We start from the raw sequence: 16,734 nt of genomic DNA, 5'->3' as shown, positions 1-16,734 counted from the left end.
CACAGGTTGGTGAATTTTATGCATTGTTCATAAATATGTACATTCTTTACATATGCACTCTACGTATTGGGATTGTGGTTATAAACATTTGAAAATAAGAGTTGTTGTCGACTCTATTCTTTTGTCTTCTAGCCCACTTTCTTCTAGTAATAGCATCCTGATTGTCCTTTGAGATGCTCTCCTCCCTGGCTCTAGTTCATGTGATTTGAATGGGTCTGCTTCAGTCCCGGGTACCAAGGGTAGCACACGATACTGGCCTGGCCAGTCACATTCTTTGATCCCCCCTGACCATGGTGATTGGTTTAGGGATGGATACATGACACAAGGTTGGGTCAAAGAGATTCAGTTCTGGGACTTTAATTGGCACTAGAGAGCAAGGTGCTTTTTTCACTCAAAGAATGCTACCAGTGTCCTCAGAATTTCGGAGAGGATAAGCTCATGGGGAGAGCCTACCTGGAAACGAAGTAAACAAAGGAAAGATGAACTGAGAGATAGAAAGAGAGGCAAAAATAGAGGCAGTAGTGGGATGTGATCCAAAAACATTATTTTGATCCCTGGGTTCAGCCATGCCTGAAGCTAGACTCTACCCTTGGACTTTTCAGTATAATGACTGAAGGTGAAGTCTTTAGAAAGTTCTAAACGAAAGATAAAATGAATTTGACCAAGAATGGGATTATGAGAGAATGACCGTATTTCTGGATACCTGTGGTTAGTTTTCTTGTTACATACCATTCAACCCCACATCTTGGAAATTCCACTTAACAGATTATATGCTGAAAGTGTAAGAGCTGAAGATCAATTTAAACAAGCAAACTCAATGTAACTACTCCAAGTGTCAAACAACAAGATACGGAATTTGTGTTTTTTTAATGATTTTGCTATCTCACAAAAAGAATCCGGTTTGGTTTATTCCTAATTCTTTAAAAAAGCCCACATAGCATTTCTTACTTTCATTTGCTTGTCTCCATTAGCAAAATTATTGGCAATTGCCAGCGAATGTTGAAACCGAGAGCCTCCAATGCCAGCATCAGCTATTAGCTGGCTTACGGCCTTGATGAGCTGCAAGAGAAAAGACAATGGAACCTTAAAAGTAAGTAACTCAAAAGAAATAGTTTTAAAGAAATCCACAGGATTGGACGAATCTATCATTAGCTTCTCTCTTAGGCCCAATGAATGACATCTTTATGTATTAAATCTTCAGAAGTCCATGTAATCTAGGGCTTTTCTTATAATTTTAAATACTTAAGGAAGGTTGGAGGAATCTTAAGATGCCTTGAAGAAAGAAATTTATGCATTCAACATCTGGTGGGATTTGGCATCCTAGAGACAACCATGGTTTCCTGATTGTGTATTTCAGATAATTTTATTCCCCGGCAGAGGAAAGGACAAGTGCAAGTGAAATTATGGGCTTGGCTGATTTCTGCCTGGCTGCCCTCTTCCTATGAACCAGAACTGAGTGTGATGGACATCTTTAAGGAGGAATCTGGAGGAGGAGTTGGTAACCGGCAGCCCTGGGGACAGTAGGTGTTCACCAATGCTGAAACAGACGAGTGCTTTTAACAACAACATTAATGAAACTTGGCAGCACTTACTTGTAAGTGGGACCGGACAATTGACTTCTGCTTGTTAAATTCAAAATTCTTCCTCATGAAAAAGTACAGAAGTGCTGATGCTTCTGTCTGAGTTGACCGTGACCTGTGATTGCAGCATTTTAGGACTTCATAGCAGAATGATCCACACAGGTCGGCTGGCCCTTGAAAGAACGCTGAAGGAAACTATGGAAATGGAAGCACCAGTGAAGTGAGAAACATTCCTTATTTTGTTCTATTCATTCTCCTATCTTAAAATTCCTTAGAACAAAATCTTTCTTCTTTCTTTGTTTAACTTAGTCTTTTTCTTCCTTTTGCAAGTGGAAGAGGTTATAATTTTATTTATTAAAGTCTATGTTAGTATTTCTCTTTTTTTCCTAGAAATAATCATTTTCTATGTTGTAAGTATCCCTTACATCAATAACTGAATGAGAACTTGGACATATTTTCTCTTCACCCAACATTGTAAAACCAGAGGGCTCCTCAATGGTGGTATCTGTATCTACTTTAATGTGGAATCTTTAACTTGGCAGGAATGGATGTCACAGTTGGTGTGCATTACACCTAATTGTCTGCCACAAACACTAAGAACCCAGAGAACTGGTGTCCAGATGCTAATTTTATTCCCTTTTGAAATCTAAGCCGATAGGCTGTCAGGCTTTGAACTTATTTTGAGATCATGAATCAAATACATTAAAAAAATAAAAAAAATAGTCTAATAAAATCAAATAAACCAAAATAGAAGAAAACAAACCTTCTTCCCTCCATACTGAGAGATGCAGGGGCTAATACGTGTTTATCAGCATCCTTCACTGAGCTTTCACGGGAAGCTGGGGGACCCTTACCTTGCATACAAACAGTCGCAAGGAGGCAAACACGTGTTTCAGTGCTGTGGCCGACTGGTTGACTTGGAAAAAGAGCATGTAGGTATCAAAGACCCTTTTCATCATTGAATTTTGACATTCAGATTGTTGGAGTTGTCTCTGAAAATTAACCACGGAAATTATTTAGGATGAGTGAAAGGACACTTATATTCTTTCAAAAGATATTTATCATGAGCCACTACATAGTAGGAGCAATTCTGGGTGCTGGAAAAAAATGCTAAATAAGAAGTTAAGGTCTATATTGCCAACAAAACTTATATAGCAGTGAATGAAAAAAATTACTAAATAAGAAAATAGAGTAGAATGATACGATATGATAGAAAGGAATTGCTTTGGGGGTAGGATTACTTTAGGTAGGGTGGTTGGTTAAGATCTCTCTAATGGATGAATTGATGTATGAGCTGAAAAAGTCTGACCATCTGGGAGGATTGTCCAAGGAGAGAGAAACAGCTAGTCCCAGGGACTTGAGTCGGAAGGGAGCTTGTGAGTTCAAGGTCGAGAAAAAGGAGCCGAGTAGCCTGAGCATGGTGAGTGGGATGGGATTGGGAGAGAGGTTAAAGACGAGGCGACAGATAGGCAGGTCCTCATAGGTCTAGGTAACGCCTGTAAGATATATGAGATTTGATGGACATTTCCCTTGAGCAGTAAAGAATTAAAATACAGTTTTTGCTTTTTCTGCCACCATGCTGACATTTCACCTGAAGGCAGGTTTTCTTGGTGTAATCATTCTGTTTGGTGTAGATGTTATTAAACGGATCCAACTTTTCCTACTTTAATTCTTAACACCTGTAAGCTCATTAGATCGAGCAAATGTTTTTAACAGCTTTATTGAGGTATAATGGACAGACGATTTCTATTGCATTTTCTAACATTTTACATAAATGGAATCATACAGTATATACTCTTTTTGTTTGGCTTCTTTCACTGAGTATAACTGAGCACTATTCTATTGTATGGACATACTATCATTTTTTTGATCCATTCACCTGTTAAAGTACATTTAAGTTGTTTCCAGTGTTTAGTTATTAAAAAATAAAGCTTCTAGGAATATTTGTGTACAAAATTTGTGTGGACAAATGCTTTTATTTCTCCTGAGTAAATACCCAGTATTGGAATGGTTGGTCACATGATAGATGGACATGTAACTTTTTATATTGCCATACTGTTTTCTAAAATGTTTGTACCATTTGGCGTTCCTACCATCAGTGAATGAGGATTCCAGTTTCTCCATATCCTTGCCAAAACTTGGAATGGCCAGGCTTCAACTTTAGCCATTCTGATAGTATGTAGTGGTATCATATCAACAAAGATACTGTACAGACGGCAAATAAGCACATGAAATGATGCCCAATATTATTAGTCTGTTGGCTCTAGCTGTCGCTTGTCTCTCCCTTTGAGACTGAAAAAGTAAAGTCACATTCTCACTCAGCCCAGCTTGTCTCATGTGAAACAGGAGAAATTAGCAGGAAAGAGTATCTACTATTTGACAGTAATGAAATATGTATGTGTGTATCCGTCGAGCATTAGCCAACTCCTGATAAAATCTGAATCTCATCTTTAACATGTTTTCCATTCACGCTTAGGTTGATTTGTGTGAGGTTGATTAATTTCCAAAAATATTTTGAAAACATGTTCTTGAATCATAGGACTTTTCTACGTCCCATTTTATCATGTGGCAGAAGATGGCATAATCACACTCACCTGGTGAACCTGAGTGAACAGGGACAGCAGGTCTAGAATAGTCAGGCAAACCTCCGTAGCGATATTGGCCTCTGTGTCCACGTGATGCACGATGTCTATTTCATTGGAGTTGCCTACAAAATGCAAGGTAGAGCATGCAGAAACATCCAAGATGACTCTTTGTACCCTAGAAAGGACTTTCTTCTATTACAACATATCCAGTGTTTACTGGTGTTTTGATTAATTTATTAAAGTGCTTTGGTTTGTTCAATTTCCTTATAGGCTAAACCAAAAACACTAGACAGAGTCCTTAGTGGGTGCTACAGACCGAATGTTTGTTCCTCCCAAATTCATACATTGATGCCCTGATCCCCAATGGCATGGTATTTGGAAGTTGGGTCTTTGAGAGGTAATTAGGTCATGAGAGTGCAGCCCTCATGAATGGGATTAATGTCCTTATAAGAAGCGACACCAGAGAGATGATGTCTCTCTGTCATGTGAAAGCACAGCAGGAAAGTGGCCATCTGCAAGCCAGGAAGAATGCCTTCGCCTGACATCAAATCTGCTGGCCTTGACCTTGGACCTCCCATCCTCCAGAACTGTGAGAAATGAATGTTTTGAAGCCACTCAGACTATGGTATCTTGTTGTGGCAGCTTGACCTGACTAAGACAGTGTGTGTGCCCTTTTCATACATTAGCTGTAGGGTTTCCAAAGGACCAGAGTTGTCTATTTTCCATTATTTATTACTTCTTTTCCATTAATTCAGCCATTGATAGGGTCATATTTCTTCCATAACAAGTCTGGGTCAAGTTTTGTGCTCCAAGGCTGTTGGCCAAATATACAGCTTCAGTAGACAGTCTGCACTAATGGCCTCCTCAGAAAGGCATTAAATGGATTCATAGGTGACGTAAGGCCTGTACCTTCAAACAGATAACTGTGGCCACATGTCTGTAATCTCTAACATTTACATGATACAAAACCCTGGGCCCCATTTTTCCCTCATTCACACGCTGGAATGTGTGCGTTACTGGTTTCAAGATGTCATGCTTACTGCTTCTAGGACGTGGCCAACTTTCTGCTCTTCCTAAAGAGCAGACAGCAATAATCTGGTTGAGAGAGGCCCCCATAACCCTCATAAAACCAAAAACCACTTGTTTGCAGAGGAGCTACACTAAGCATACTATATTGAGAGTTTTGCTTTTCCCTTTTCTTCCTCACAAGGATACTATAGTTTTTTTAAACTCCCTGGTGATTCTCTCCTCTAAAAATAATTCCCTGGGGAACAGCAAGCCTAGAAAGCAGCGGTTTCACTGACATGACAACATTCCTTACATTTCTGAAACATAATAATGTATTTCACGTTAGAGCACAACGGATAACCATCTTGTTCCTATTATTTCTGGTTTACTTACTGGTCATGGTATTGTCTAACATCTGTAAGAGTTTTGGGTTAGAAAGTGCATTTTTGCCTCGAATTATAGGTAAAGTTTGTGATCTGTGCTGCTTATGTCCTTCATGGCTGGAGGGGGTGGGCATCCTGAAAATTAAATAAGAAAAATGGTTAAAGTTAGAGGGATAAGATATCCAACTGTTCATTGAAATATTCTAAATTGAGTCAAAAATTAAAAAATTTTGAATAGAGACTTTATTAAAAATATTAATGATAGGTGACATGATGAAAGGGACTTTTAAAAGTACTTTTGGAGAAATTTTATTTAAGCCAAAAATGGATTCAGAAGAATAATAGATGCTGAAATTAAATCTGCACAAGCATATTCATCACTATTTAATGAAATCATGGGAACCCAAGGATGTCGAGTTAGCTATTAGTTGATCAGGAAGGCACAGTGGCAGACATTAAAAAAGTACAATGCTGTATAACTCAATTGTATGGAACTATTTTGGGGAGGTAAAATGTAAAAAAGTAAGATCTGGTCTAAAACAACCCTTGCATTCTTACTTCTTTGTATTTGGAAATTCCTCCTGATTTGTATTCCATTTGTGTGTCATGCCCACAGAGGGGCTGACATATGATCATTCAGTGCCTCCTTGGCACTTCCAGCTGGGAAAATGAGCCAGTGTTATTGTAGAAGTAGGGATACTTGTCATTCTTGCCTTTCATTTCAACTATCATTTGGCTAAGGTAACAGAACATTTCTTTGAGGAAAGCAGGCAATAGGAGATCCCTTGAAGAGTCAAGCCTCGAAAAGAGGCAACGGTTTTCTCTTTGTCACGCTCCTCAAGGCTTATTTGGTTCTGGCTAAATCAAGTGGTCTGGTTGGATGGAGGCCCAGGAGATCTGACTTTGGCTTTCAGTAGCCAGGGGAGTGTGCGTCATTCCTGTAGCTACAGGGAACAACGGGTTTGCGGCTGCATGGCTTGGACCTTTGGGACTGGTTTATTTGCAGGTTTTCAGTCTACTTCAGTCTGGAACTCCTGGAGGAAAAGCCCTGGTTTCTAGAAGGGGAGTGGTGGGAATGACCAAGACCTTTCCAGATGGTTCAGCAAGGAGCCTGAAATCTAACTCACCAAACATCTATAAAACTGCAGTGACCTCAGGTGGGTTACTATTGTCATTAAGGGTGGAAAGTAATTGTTTATAGTCCTCTATTCTATTGCCATTTGCAAAACATGCCCATTGCATTTTTTCATTTACTTTCTTACGGTGGCAATTTCAAGGGGTCCCCATGGGCAGAGAGGCGAAATTTATTCTATGACTTATTGGCTATATACCACTTCCAGATTTCTTTCTAAAACTCTTTCTAAAATATAGCTATTTTCATATTATACATTATTATGATAACTCTGGGAAGAATAAATCAAACTGGAGAAAATTTTAGCAAAGAATTCTTATTTACTAGACCCAGAGGAGGTGGAAAGTAGGATTTCTGGGCAAATGTTTCCTTTAGACTAGGCTAAAGAAGGATGATGACCCCAGGTCCTATATACTAGTCATATCAGTCTAAGGACCAGGAAATTTAAAGTGAGCTTACGGGCCATTCATGCTTGCTCATTGCTTTTGATCATTTAAATAACAATTTCAGCTTTAAGAACACTGCTAACATATTACAAATACTGAAAAGGATGGGGAGATATGACCCCATATATTACTTTGTCACTAGGAAATTAGCAAACATTAAAGGAGGCATGTATTGGAATTATAGCTTTTCAGGTCCAATTAAATTAAGATACTCATAAACCCTTATTCTATGCAAGGCATCGTCCTCTAGGTCCACATAAATAAGGCATAATCCTTGCTTCTGAGGTTTTACAAGCTAGTGGAGCAGATATGGAAGTATTTAAAAAGTGTCTTCAGAGAAACATACAGAGTTACTTGAAATCTGCATTTGGTTTGAAATATATATGTACATACATATGCGTGTGTGTGCACACCTGCTGTGAATCCGCACCCCCACATATACATCCATATATACACACGTACACACACAATACACTTTTAAACATCAAGCCAATGTGACATTACCATTGTGACAAGAGACCTGACGTTTGGCAGGAAGGATTAGATCCTTTGAGAGTTCCATTGTTCTGGGTGGACTGCACAAATTTATACGCAGCAGCAATTTTTCTGCAAGAAAAACTGAAGTTTTAATCATAGCTCGGTATTATAATTTATGCATAAATAAAGAATGGCAACTGAGAAAGCAATTACCAAACAATGAAATATTTCACGTTATGAAAAATAAAATCACATTTTCTCCTGGATATGGGAAATTGGGGGTTTAGTGAAGGTGCCAGGGTGGTTGTTGTCTCTCATGAGAAAAGGATGGCAACACAAAGTTATTCTAGCCTATTTTTTCTTTTTTAGTTTACTGGAAGTATTTTCTTAAATAGGTATCTTCTAAGTTATATCCATATAAAGAGAGATAAATTAGCTAAGAAGATACATGAAATGTGGTTTCCTTTTAGAAGTATATGTCTTGTGCTTTTCTCCCTAGACAGCTTTAACGATTCCTAGATCTACTACGGGTCTAGGGCGATTGTTAAATTTCTGTCGAATGTAAGGTTAACCTTATGATCCTTATTTGCATTTTAAAATTTCTAACATATGTCTATAAATATAACTTGAAACATCAATATGTGTCATAATTCTTTTTAAAAGACCAGATTAACCTACTGGAATTAATTATTACCTTATTATATTGCGTTTTCCTAGGTATCTGAAATTTTGAAGACAAACGCTAGAAAGAAAAAAAGTCACATTCGAATTATTCAGGCCCTTTTATTTATACAAATTGTTCATCTGAGTACATTCAAAGAAAAATACTACATTTTCTTTAAATATTTTATGCACTATTATTGATAGATAATTCACTATATGGGTACTTAGAATGAAGGATGGTATATTAAACTATTTTGAATATTCTAGAAAAAAGTGTTAACTAATCAACTCTATAACTTACTCCAAGATGCTGAAGAAGTCAGACACCTCTGGACTGGGCGCTCTTTGCCAGTAGGCGATCAGAGTCTCTGAAAGGAAACACCACATAGCATGAGCCTCTTTGAAGTTCAAAGCTTTCTTGTTTTTTTAAAAAATTTAATTTTAAAGCGTTCTCTTTACCCTCTGAAATTGTTTTCATAATATGAAGAAAGCACATAAGAAGACTCCTGGTTTCTGCTTGATCTAACTTGTCAAAGCGAAGCGTTGAGCCTATCAAAGACAAGGGTCTTGGGATCTAGGAATCAAAGAACCAATAAAGATTAAGTAAGAGAAAGAAATTTCTAACTCATAATATGTGAGTAAGTCTCTGAGGGAAGCCGTACCTTTTCACAGTTGTCAGTCTTCTCACTGCTCTTCTCATTGGTACTTGGGTTGGAGTCAAGGCTTGCTAACGACGCTCTGGAATCAGCATGGTTTACTGTAGAAATAGCTATTGATGAAAATGCTGTAAACACAAGCCACAGCACACAGATGATAATGAGATGTATGGGAACACACATAAAAGCTAAAATGATGAACCAAAAAGATGCTGATCATTGAGGTGGTAGCAGGGATGCGAAAGGTTGACACAGAAGAGGCAGGGACTGGCATTAGAGCTATGCAACAGTTTAAGTATTATTACAAATCCATGCCAGCATTAAGAATTTAGGAAAGTTTAGGCTATTATAAATGGAAATAAAGTAAAGCTAATTCCTTTGATTTCTTAAAAAGCATTTTAAGGAAAGTTTCTGTTTTAAAAATGCTTTAATAAAAGTTCATAAGGATGCTATTGGGGAAGAAGCTTTCAATTTTTGACAGTTTCTAAGAAATTAAGATGACATTTCCAAAACAGTTCTTAAAAGTAAACTTTGAAATTGAAGGGCCATTATATTTGAAAAGGTTGTAGGCAATGAAAACTTAAAGACCGTTTCCAGAATAAAGCCATTTGATAACATCTGAGTAGATTGATCCTTGAGCCAAGTAAAAATGAAAGCTAAGTAGAAGAGGAAGTCACTGGATGGCATTCAAAGAAATATGTAAAGAGACTCTTTAGCTATATAAATGTAGTGTACTTTGACATATAGATTATGTGTAATAAATTATGGAGTGGGTAAAAAGCACAAAGATACACAATGTAAACATGGATGAGTGTTAAACACAAGTGTTCTTGGATGGTCGCAAGTACCTGCTATGGAATTTAAAACATCTTTAGAAAAGGATGTATCCACAGAGTTGGCATGTTTCATAGCTGATCCATTGGTGCTGAGGTCGTCTCTCGATCCCTGTATCCAAAGCATAAAAGAGATTCGTGGGAATCACCATATTTCAACACTGGAAACCCCATATGCCTTCTGCGATACACTTTCAATTAGGTGACATTTGATTTGAGCTTTTATATTCCAGCAAAAGTCTTCCGCCAAAGCAGGCAGCAAGAATGAATATATTCAAAACCATACTCTTAGCCACAATTTGATTTCTTAAGTGATTTTTTATTTTAATGATGTAGTGGAAACTATTTTTTAGGTACAGGCTAAATGGATGGAATGCTTATTTATATACCCATGGATTATATTATAGGTTATATATCATTATTATCATGAGTTTTCTTGTGTATATCACTATTACTAAAAACTAGATTTTAAATACTTATTATGTGCCAGTCTCCATGATAAGTGTTTTCTATTACATAATTGAATCATCACGAGAATCTTGGGATGGAGGTGTTCTATCTCATTTTAAGAAGAAAAAACTGGAGGCTTAAAGAGTTTGGAAAATTGATCTACGGTCACACAGATAGCAACTGATACTGCTGGGGTTTGAACAAGGTCCTCTCCAAAAGAAATTCCAAAGGCATAGCTCCTAACTTCTAGATGGTAACATCTTGCCTAGCTACTGGATCAGCAGTGTGTTAACTGATCGGGGATTTAAACACAGGCAACAGAGTCAACTGGGTTGCTGTCCAGTTACTATGACGGCTCAGGAGGAAGGATGGCAACAGGCCCCTCCTGGGCTGTGACTATAAATCAGGAACTTGGCTGTATTAACACCAGGCAGTCATAAAGCCGATGCAGAAGGGTGAGGGGAGTGTGCACAGAGGATGGGCCCATGAATGCAACGAAGGAACCTGCCAAAACTGGAGAGAATTGGAAGGTGATGCTTAGAGCAGCGGAAAATGTAAACAAAATGCTGAAGAGATGGACTAGGTGGAAGGCTTCAGTGACCAATTTGGAACAAATGACAGTGATAGGAACATCTCAAAATACCTGGTAAAAAGTTCTTTTAATCCTTAGTTTGCTCACAGTTGGGGGAAAATGGTTATCCAGGGCAAAAATATCAAAAAGCCAAATGTCTACTTGATTAAAATAGACATGAAATATTATGCAAACTTACCTGATTAGATGTATTGATGGTAAAAGGATACAGGTCCTTGAGGTAAATCCTTGGCATATTATCCAGAAGCATGCCATAGAGGGGCATGTATAAACTTGCTATCTGGGCCTGCTTTCCCTAAGTGGAAAGGTAGCCAAAAGAAATGATTCACATAAAAATCAATAGACTGGTAAGTTTGATAGGCATTTAAGGTAGTGAGCCATTAAATGGCGTTTAGGGAAGGGAGAAGGGAAGCTCACTTACTGGTTCTCTGTATCGATCATCAAATGAATGCTTAGCCATCAGATTTTTTAGGACAGCTAAAGCTAGGTGCCTAATATCTTGGTCTTCCTGCAGAGCAAAGCCAACTTCTCGGAGCAGAATTCCGATTAAGAAGTGTTTGCGGCAAAATTCATTCGTGACCGAATATTCAGGCATATCTTTGTGAGGAAAGGAAAGAGATCATGCTACTGAAAATCAAACGATCACTTTGTAATCGAGAGAGATTTATCAAACAACTATCAACCCCTCCCACTGCTAGGGGGGATTCAGCAACACAGTCTTGCAAGAGACGAGAAATGTGAGAGGGGGGTGGTCAGTAAGATGGGGTTCTGTGTATACTAATACAGAGAATGCTCAACGTCAAAAGTTGAATTCCATCCAAGTGGCATGTCTACAGCATTATAGGAGTCGAGAGGAGAAAAACTTATTTTCTATCTGGAGGAATCAGGAGGTATTCCTGGAAGGAAGATGTTGAGATGGGCCTTTGAGGATGCTTCATGTCTGGAGTTGTGGAGAGCTGTGGGAGCAAGATGGAGGCAATGGGGAAAGGAGAGGATGTTAGGAGGAGAAAGGATAGGTTTTCCATGGCACAGACCTCTGAAAGCTCAGGTATGTGAGGAGCACAGTTTTGGGGAGACTAGTAAGCACAGCAGCCAAAAGAGGAGTGAGAATTCAGACTTGAGAGAGACATTGGTCCTAGATGATAGAGAAACTTAAGTGCAAATTCCTTAGCTGGCATTTAGGTCCCTCCACCACTTGCGCTTAATTCTATAGGAAATGTTAAGTCACTAACGGCTTTGAGATCGGTGGCCTGATCAGACTTGTGCTTTATTGAATTATTAATATGGTGAAAGGATATAAATGAATTAGACTGTAGTGCAATGTGGGGTAAGGGCTGCAATACAAGAGGCTGTAGCAATGGGGCGGGGGGAGTGAGATGGCGGCTGGGTCTAGGGGGAGGAGGACCCAAGTAGAAGAAGTAACATCCCCAGGACAAGTTGGCTGCAGGATGTGAAGGAGCAAGGAGAGAGGAAAACGAAAGAGGGCTGCAAAATTTTCAGCTTGAATTATGGAGAAAGGAATGTTAAAATTTCCAGCAATAATGCGTTTATTCAGAATTGTCCAATGTGCTTCTTAAACATAACTGTTAATAAATAGGACTAGCGTCCACTTTTAGAAGGCACATTGTGCGCATCACTAGCTGAGCATTTTATCGGTGTTACTGCATGACCCAGTAGGGATAAGGAACCATTAGAATATTCCAGTTCATAACTGACCAGGAGCAAAGTAAACATATTGACTTCTTTAGTCCATGAAGGTACCACTGACGGTGGAAGTACAGGGAATATGGAAGTTTAGGAAACGAAGATCAAACGGCTTAGGTTAAATAAATTTCTCCATGAAATAGTAATAGTGAGGGCCAGAAGTCAAACAAAACTTTTAAATTTGCAACCTATGGCTAGAGAAAAGTTTTGCCCGGACTATTTTAACTTATGGATCTCTTTCAGGTAAAAATAAATTTATATGATTGGAATAATGTCAGTCTTGAGAAAACAGCTCAAACCAAGCTGTGGTTTATTGATAGAAATATATCATATAATGTCAGTTACATTGAACAAGCATGTTATTACACATATCTGGGAATTTTATTTATGATACACTCTAAGGAAATTTCAGGTGCTTTGGGAAATTTAAAAAAATTTTAAGCTTTGGAGAATAAAATATGAAAGAAGTCAAGTCTGGGAAACACAATTATCTGTAAAGAGAAAAGTTCAGTCAACTTTTTGACTATTTTCACTATATGATATTAAATATATGGTTATTTATGAGCATCTGGAACTGGAAATATGTAGTATCTATACTCATCAGTATTATCAGATTATGATGTGGTTATTGATGCTTAGATTCTGTCATATAAAATGTCATCATTTACCTGATGCATGTAACTCTTGAGTTGATTCCGAAGGTGTCAAAGGATCTGAATGGAATATAAATAAACAAAAAGTTCAGATATATCCATACTCAGATATGCACTAGATTCATTAGCTGTGTGCAATTTATACTGAAAAATTAAAATATATTATCCCAAATATAAGTGAGTCTCTTCAACAAAGCTTTGTTTTCCAAGACAAATACCTTAGGTTCTTTCCCTAAAAAAGAATGCCATGAAGAGAATTATTTAAATTCTTAGCCTTCGACTTGAGCACCTATTTTTCTATCAGAAATCTGCATGCTATGGAACATATATTTTTATGTTCACTGTCGATAATATCAGTAAACAAAGAGACTTTCAGGCCTTTTTCTGAGCTACCGACAAGTAGTAAATTGGAATCAAAAGGACCCAATACAGGTTTGACCATCTTGAGTATCTTAATCAGCTTGCCTAACCCAATAATAACTTGATACTAGTTTATAAAACAAAAACAAAACACAACAAAAGGCTAAAAACATTAATAAAGTAATAAGAAAATATTGTATAAATATATAAAATATTGTACAGATATTGTATAAAATATTAATAAAAATATTACCCAAAATTACATTTCTACCCTTTTTTCTATGAAGGCATTCAGATTAGAAAAAGAAAAATTGCTCCATAAATTACGAAAAGAATGGAATAATGTATGTAGCTTATGTTTGAGATGAAAATGACAAAACTTTCATCGGCTTGATAATGTACTTTAATTTTCTTTTCCCTCCAAAATATTAGTGCAAGCTATAACATAGACACAAGGAGGCTCTTGACCATCCCAGTTTCTGCTTTCCATCAATATAGTAACTTACTCACTGCTTAGAAGTCAAGTATTCTCCATTCCTAAATCATTTTAGTATTTTCTTTGATTAGTTTCTGATGTTTCAATCAGTGATGCTCATTTCTACCATGATCATCCTGGTATATATATATATATATATATTTTTTTTTTTACAAAAGTAAAAAATGAAAATAATTTCTGTAGACTATTTATGCGGCAGTAGGTATAGTCAACAAAATGTGCATGCCCATTCTTACTTGCACACCCATTTGTTTCTGAGCCAGAGGGATCAAGTATTTGCGGTGTTGCCCCCCAGCCAGCCTGCCTTCCTCCCTTTCAAGGTAACAATTTTCTTCATAAAACTCATCTTGAGGAATTGCATTTTAACAGAATTACACACATTAATTGATAATTTTAAATGAATTTATACTCACAAAGTATAACTTTTCCTCCCTGTAAATTTATGTGTCTCAGAATGAAAGGAAAGCTATCTTTTGGAGCCAGTATGGTGAATGACAGTATGGGTCTGGGTTAAAATTCTTTGATTTACAATCCCCAGTTTTATAATTCTGTTGGTCTTCTCTTTAATGAAAAAGGAAACATAGACAAAAATTGAGAAATATAGAGCTGTATTCATTACCACAGGCTATAGTTTCTTCTACATTTTAATACGATTACCTTGATCTAATGCCCATGTGACAACTTCAGACAAAACCAAGATGGAGGAAAGAAGAAAAAACCCAAAAAACCCAAACAAACCAAAGGCAAAACAAACAAACAAATAAAAAGTATTCACTTTGTAGGAATTGAAAATTCTGGAAATTATTACCTGGAATGTTTGCTGATCTTATGGGGAGACACAAAGGAATAAAGTGTTCATGCTGACATACTTCTTGAAGAAAATCAAATTTATACTGGCATAAAGTCTGAAAAAGAGACAGATGGAATGACTACTATTTACACACCAAGAAAGCTGATACAAATTCCACACTCGAGGGGTTGGCCTGGTGGTGTAGATTAAGTTTGTGCACTCCACTTCCCCAGCCTGGGGTTCGCCGGTTTGGATCCCAGCGTGGACACGGCATGGCTCATCAAGCCATGCTGTGGCAGGCGGCCCACATATAAAGTAGAGGAAGATGGGCAGAGATATTAGCTCAGGGCCAATCTTCCTCAAAATAAAAAAATCCACACTTGAGTCTCATACCTAAAAAGACGATATAGTTACTTTGGTGTGACCACCAGGTAATTGTTAAGTCTAAAGGATTTTGTCCCCTCTGAAGCAGTAAATGTAGTCAGAGTCCATGTTTTTGGAGATCGGTCAAGGCCTCCTCAGGAGATGATCCCATTGGTATTCTACACTGAGCTTTGATGAGATACAATCTTACTGAATCATATTTTTCGCTTCCTTTAGCTTATATCACAACACACTTATTCTAAGAAAAACAGTGCCTCACACACGTTCAGAGCTCTAAAACCACACTCAGCTCATGGAACTCATCACTACAGTCAATTCCTATGATCCAGCGCTGAGGAAGACAATGGTGCCGATAATCTAAAAGAAAGTAAATCTCTCTCCAGATGCCGTTTGTTCTCAGAGCACATTATTTAATTCCACCTCTTCTCTGCCCTTGCAAACAGGTCTGTCTTTTCAATAATGTTTTGATTAGAACAGTGACAAATAGGATCCAGACATGGTCTAAGGCAACTTAATACATGTGTTACAAACAACCCTGTAAGTAGAAACAATTAGCACGTTCATACTATGCTTTTTCACTCTCATGCGCAGGCTACGTAATCAAGTTTTTTTTGGTGAGGAAGATTCGCCCTGAGCTAACATCTGTGCCAGTCTTCCTCTACTTTATATGTGGGAAGCTGCCACAGTATGGCTGACGAGTGGCATAGGTCCACACCCGGGATCCAAATCCGTGAACCCTGGGCCACCAAAGCGGAACGTGTCAAACTTAACCACCATGCTACGGGGCTGGTCCCATGATCAATTTTTTTTAATTAAACTTTTTTTTTTTGGAGGAAGATTAGCTCTGAGCTAACATCTGCCACCAATCCTCCTCTTTTCGCTGAGGAAGACTGGCCCTGAGCTAACACCCGCACCCATCTTCCTCTACTTTATATGTGGGACGCCCCCCACAGCATGGCTTAACAAGCAGTGCATAGGTCTGCACCTGGGATCTGAACTGGCAAATGGGCTGTTGAAACAGAATGTGTGAACTTAACTGCTGCACCACCGGGTTGGCCCCCATGATCAATTTTTAAGAATCAATTAGTTTGTGTTCATTATATTTATTAATATCGGCTAACAAAACAAGCTATATTCCATTTGCTCACATATTTTAGAATTACATTTTGTGGCAACCTTAGTCAATAATTTAAAAGACTGCCATTTCAAACATGGATAGCATCTGACATAATCCTTCGTACATCAAAGGGAACAGAAGCATAATTAAATTATATATTCATTATTCTTCATTGAGTATGTTCTGTTTGGTCTTTGAAAAAAATACATAATTGGCCCAGCTCGGTGGTGCAGTGGTTAAGTTTGCATGCTCTGCTTCAGTGGCCCAGGGTTCGCCAGTTCGGATCCTGGGCACGGACCTACACTCTGCTCACCAAGCCACACTGTGGCAGTGACCCATATACGAAATAGAGAAAGATGGGTACAGATGTTAGCTCAGGGCCATTCTTCCTCAAGCAAAGAGGAAGACTGGAAACAGATGTTAGC

The 16,734-nt window shown here is 38.0% G+C and overlaps 1 protein-coding gene across 4 annotated transcripts in view; it reads right to left on the bottom strand.

Moving 5' to 3' along the window:
- The window catches only part of DOCK10 (dedicator of cytokinesis 10), a 262,527-nt gene that overhangs the window by 31,991 nt on the left and 213,802 nt on the right, over positions 1-16,734 (bottom strand). For 3 of the 4 annotated variants that reach the window (XM_046644370.1, XM_046644368.1, XM_046644371.1), the window contains exons 30-44: positions 14,827-14,923; positions 13,178-13,222; positions 11,227-11,402; positions 10,984-11,100; positions 9,779-9,875; positions 8,937-9,058; positions 8,734-8,848; positions 8,576-8,642; positions 8,306-8,353; positions 7,639-7,740; positions 5,567-5,691; positions 4,175-4,287; positions 2,435-2,572; positions 1,593-1,775; positions 949-1,059 (exon numbers count right to left, since the gene is read on the bottom strand). In XM_046644370.1, coding sequence (XP_046500326.1) covers positions 949-1,059; positions 1,593-1,775; positions 2,435-2,572; positions 4,175-4,287; positions 5,567-5,691; positions 7,639-7,740; positions 8,306-8,353; positions 8,576-8,642; positions 8,734-8,848; positions 8,937-9,058; positions 9,779-9,875; positions 10,984-11,100; positions 11,227-11,402; positions 13,178-13,222; positions 14,827-14,923 — 1,656 coding nt within the window. The remainder of the gene's footprint in view (positions 1-948; positions 1,060-1,592; positions 1,776-2,434; positions 2,573-4,174; positions 4,288-5,566; positions 5,692-7,638; positions 7,741-8,305; positions 8,354-8,575; positions 8,643-8,733; positions 8,849-8,936; positions 9,059-9,778; positions 9,876-10,983; positions 11,101-11,226; positions 11,403-13,177; positions 13,223-14,826; positions 14,924-16,734) is intronic. The other variant, XM_046644369.1, reaches the window with a different exon arrangement.

This window comes from Equus quagga, chromosome 17, assembly GCF_021613505.1.
Source record: "Equus quagga isolate Etosha38 chromosome 17, UCLA_HA_Equagga_1.0, whole genome shotgun sequence".
NCBI classification, from domain to species: domain Eukaryota; kingdom Metazoa; phylum Chordata; class Mammalia; order Perissodactyla; family Equidae; genus Equus; species Equus quagga.
The sequence above is the reverse complement of the archived record's forward strand: the minus strand, read 5'-3'. Positions and strand labels throughout refer to the sequence as shown.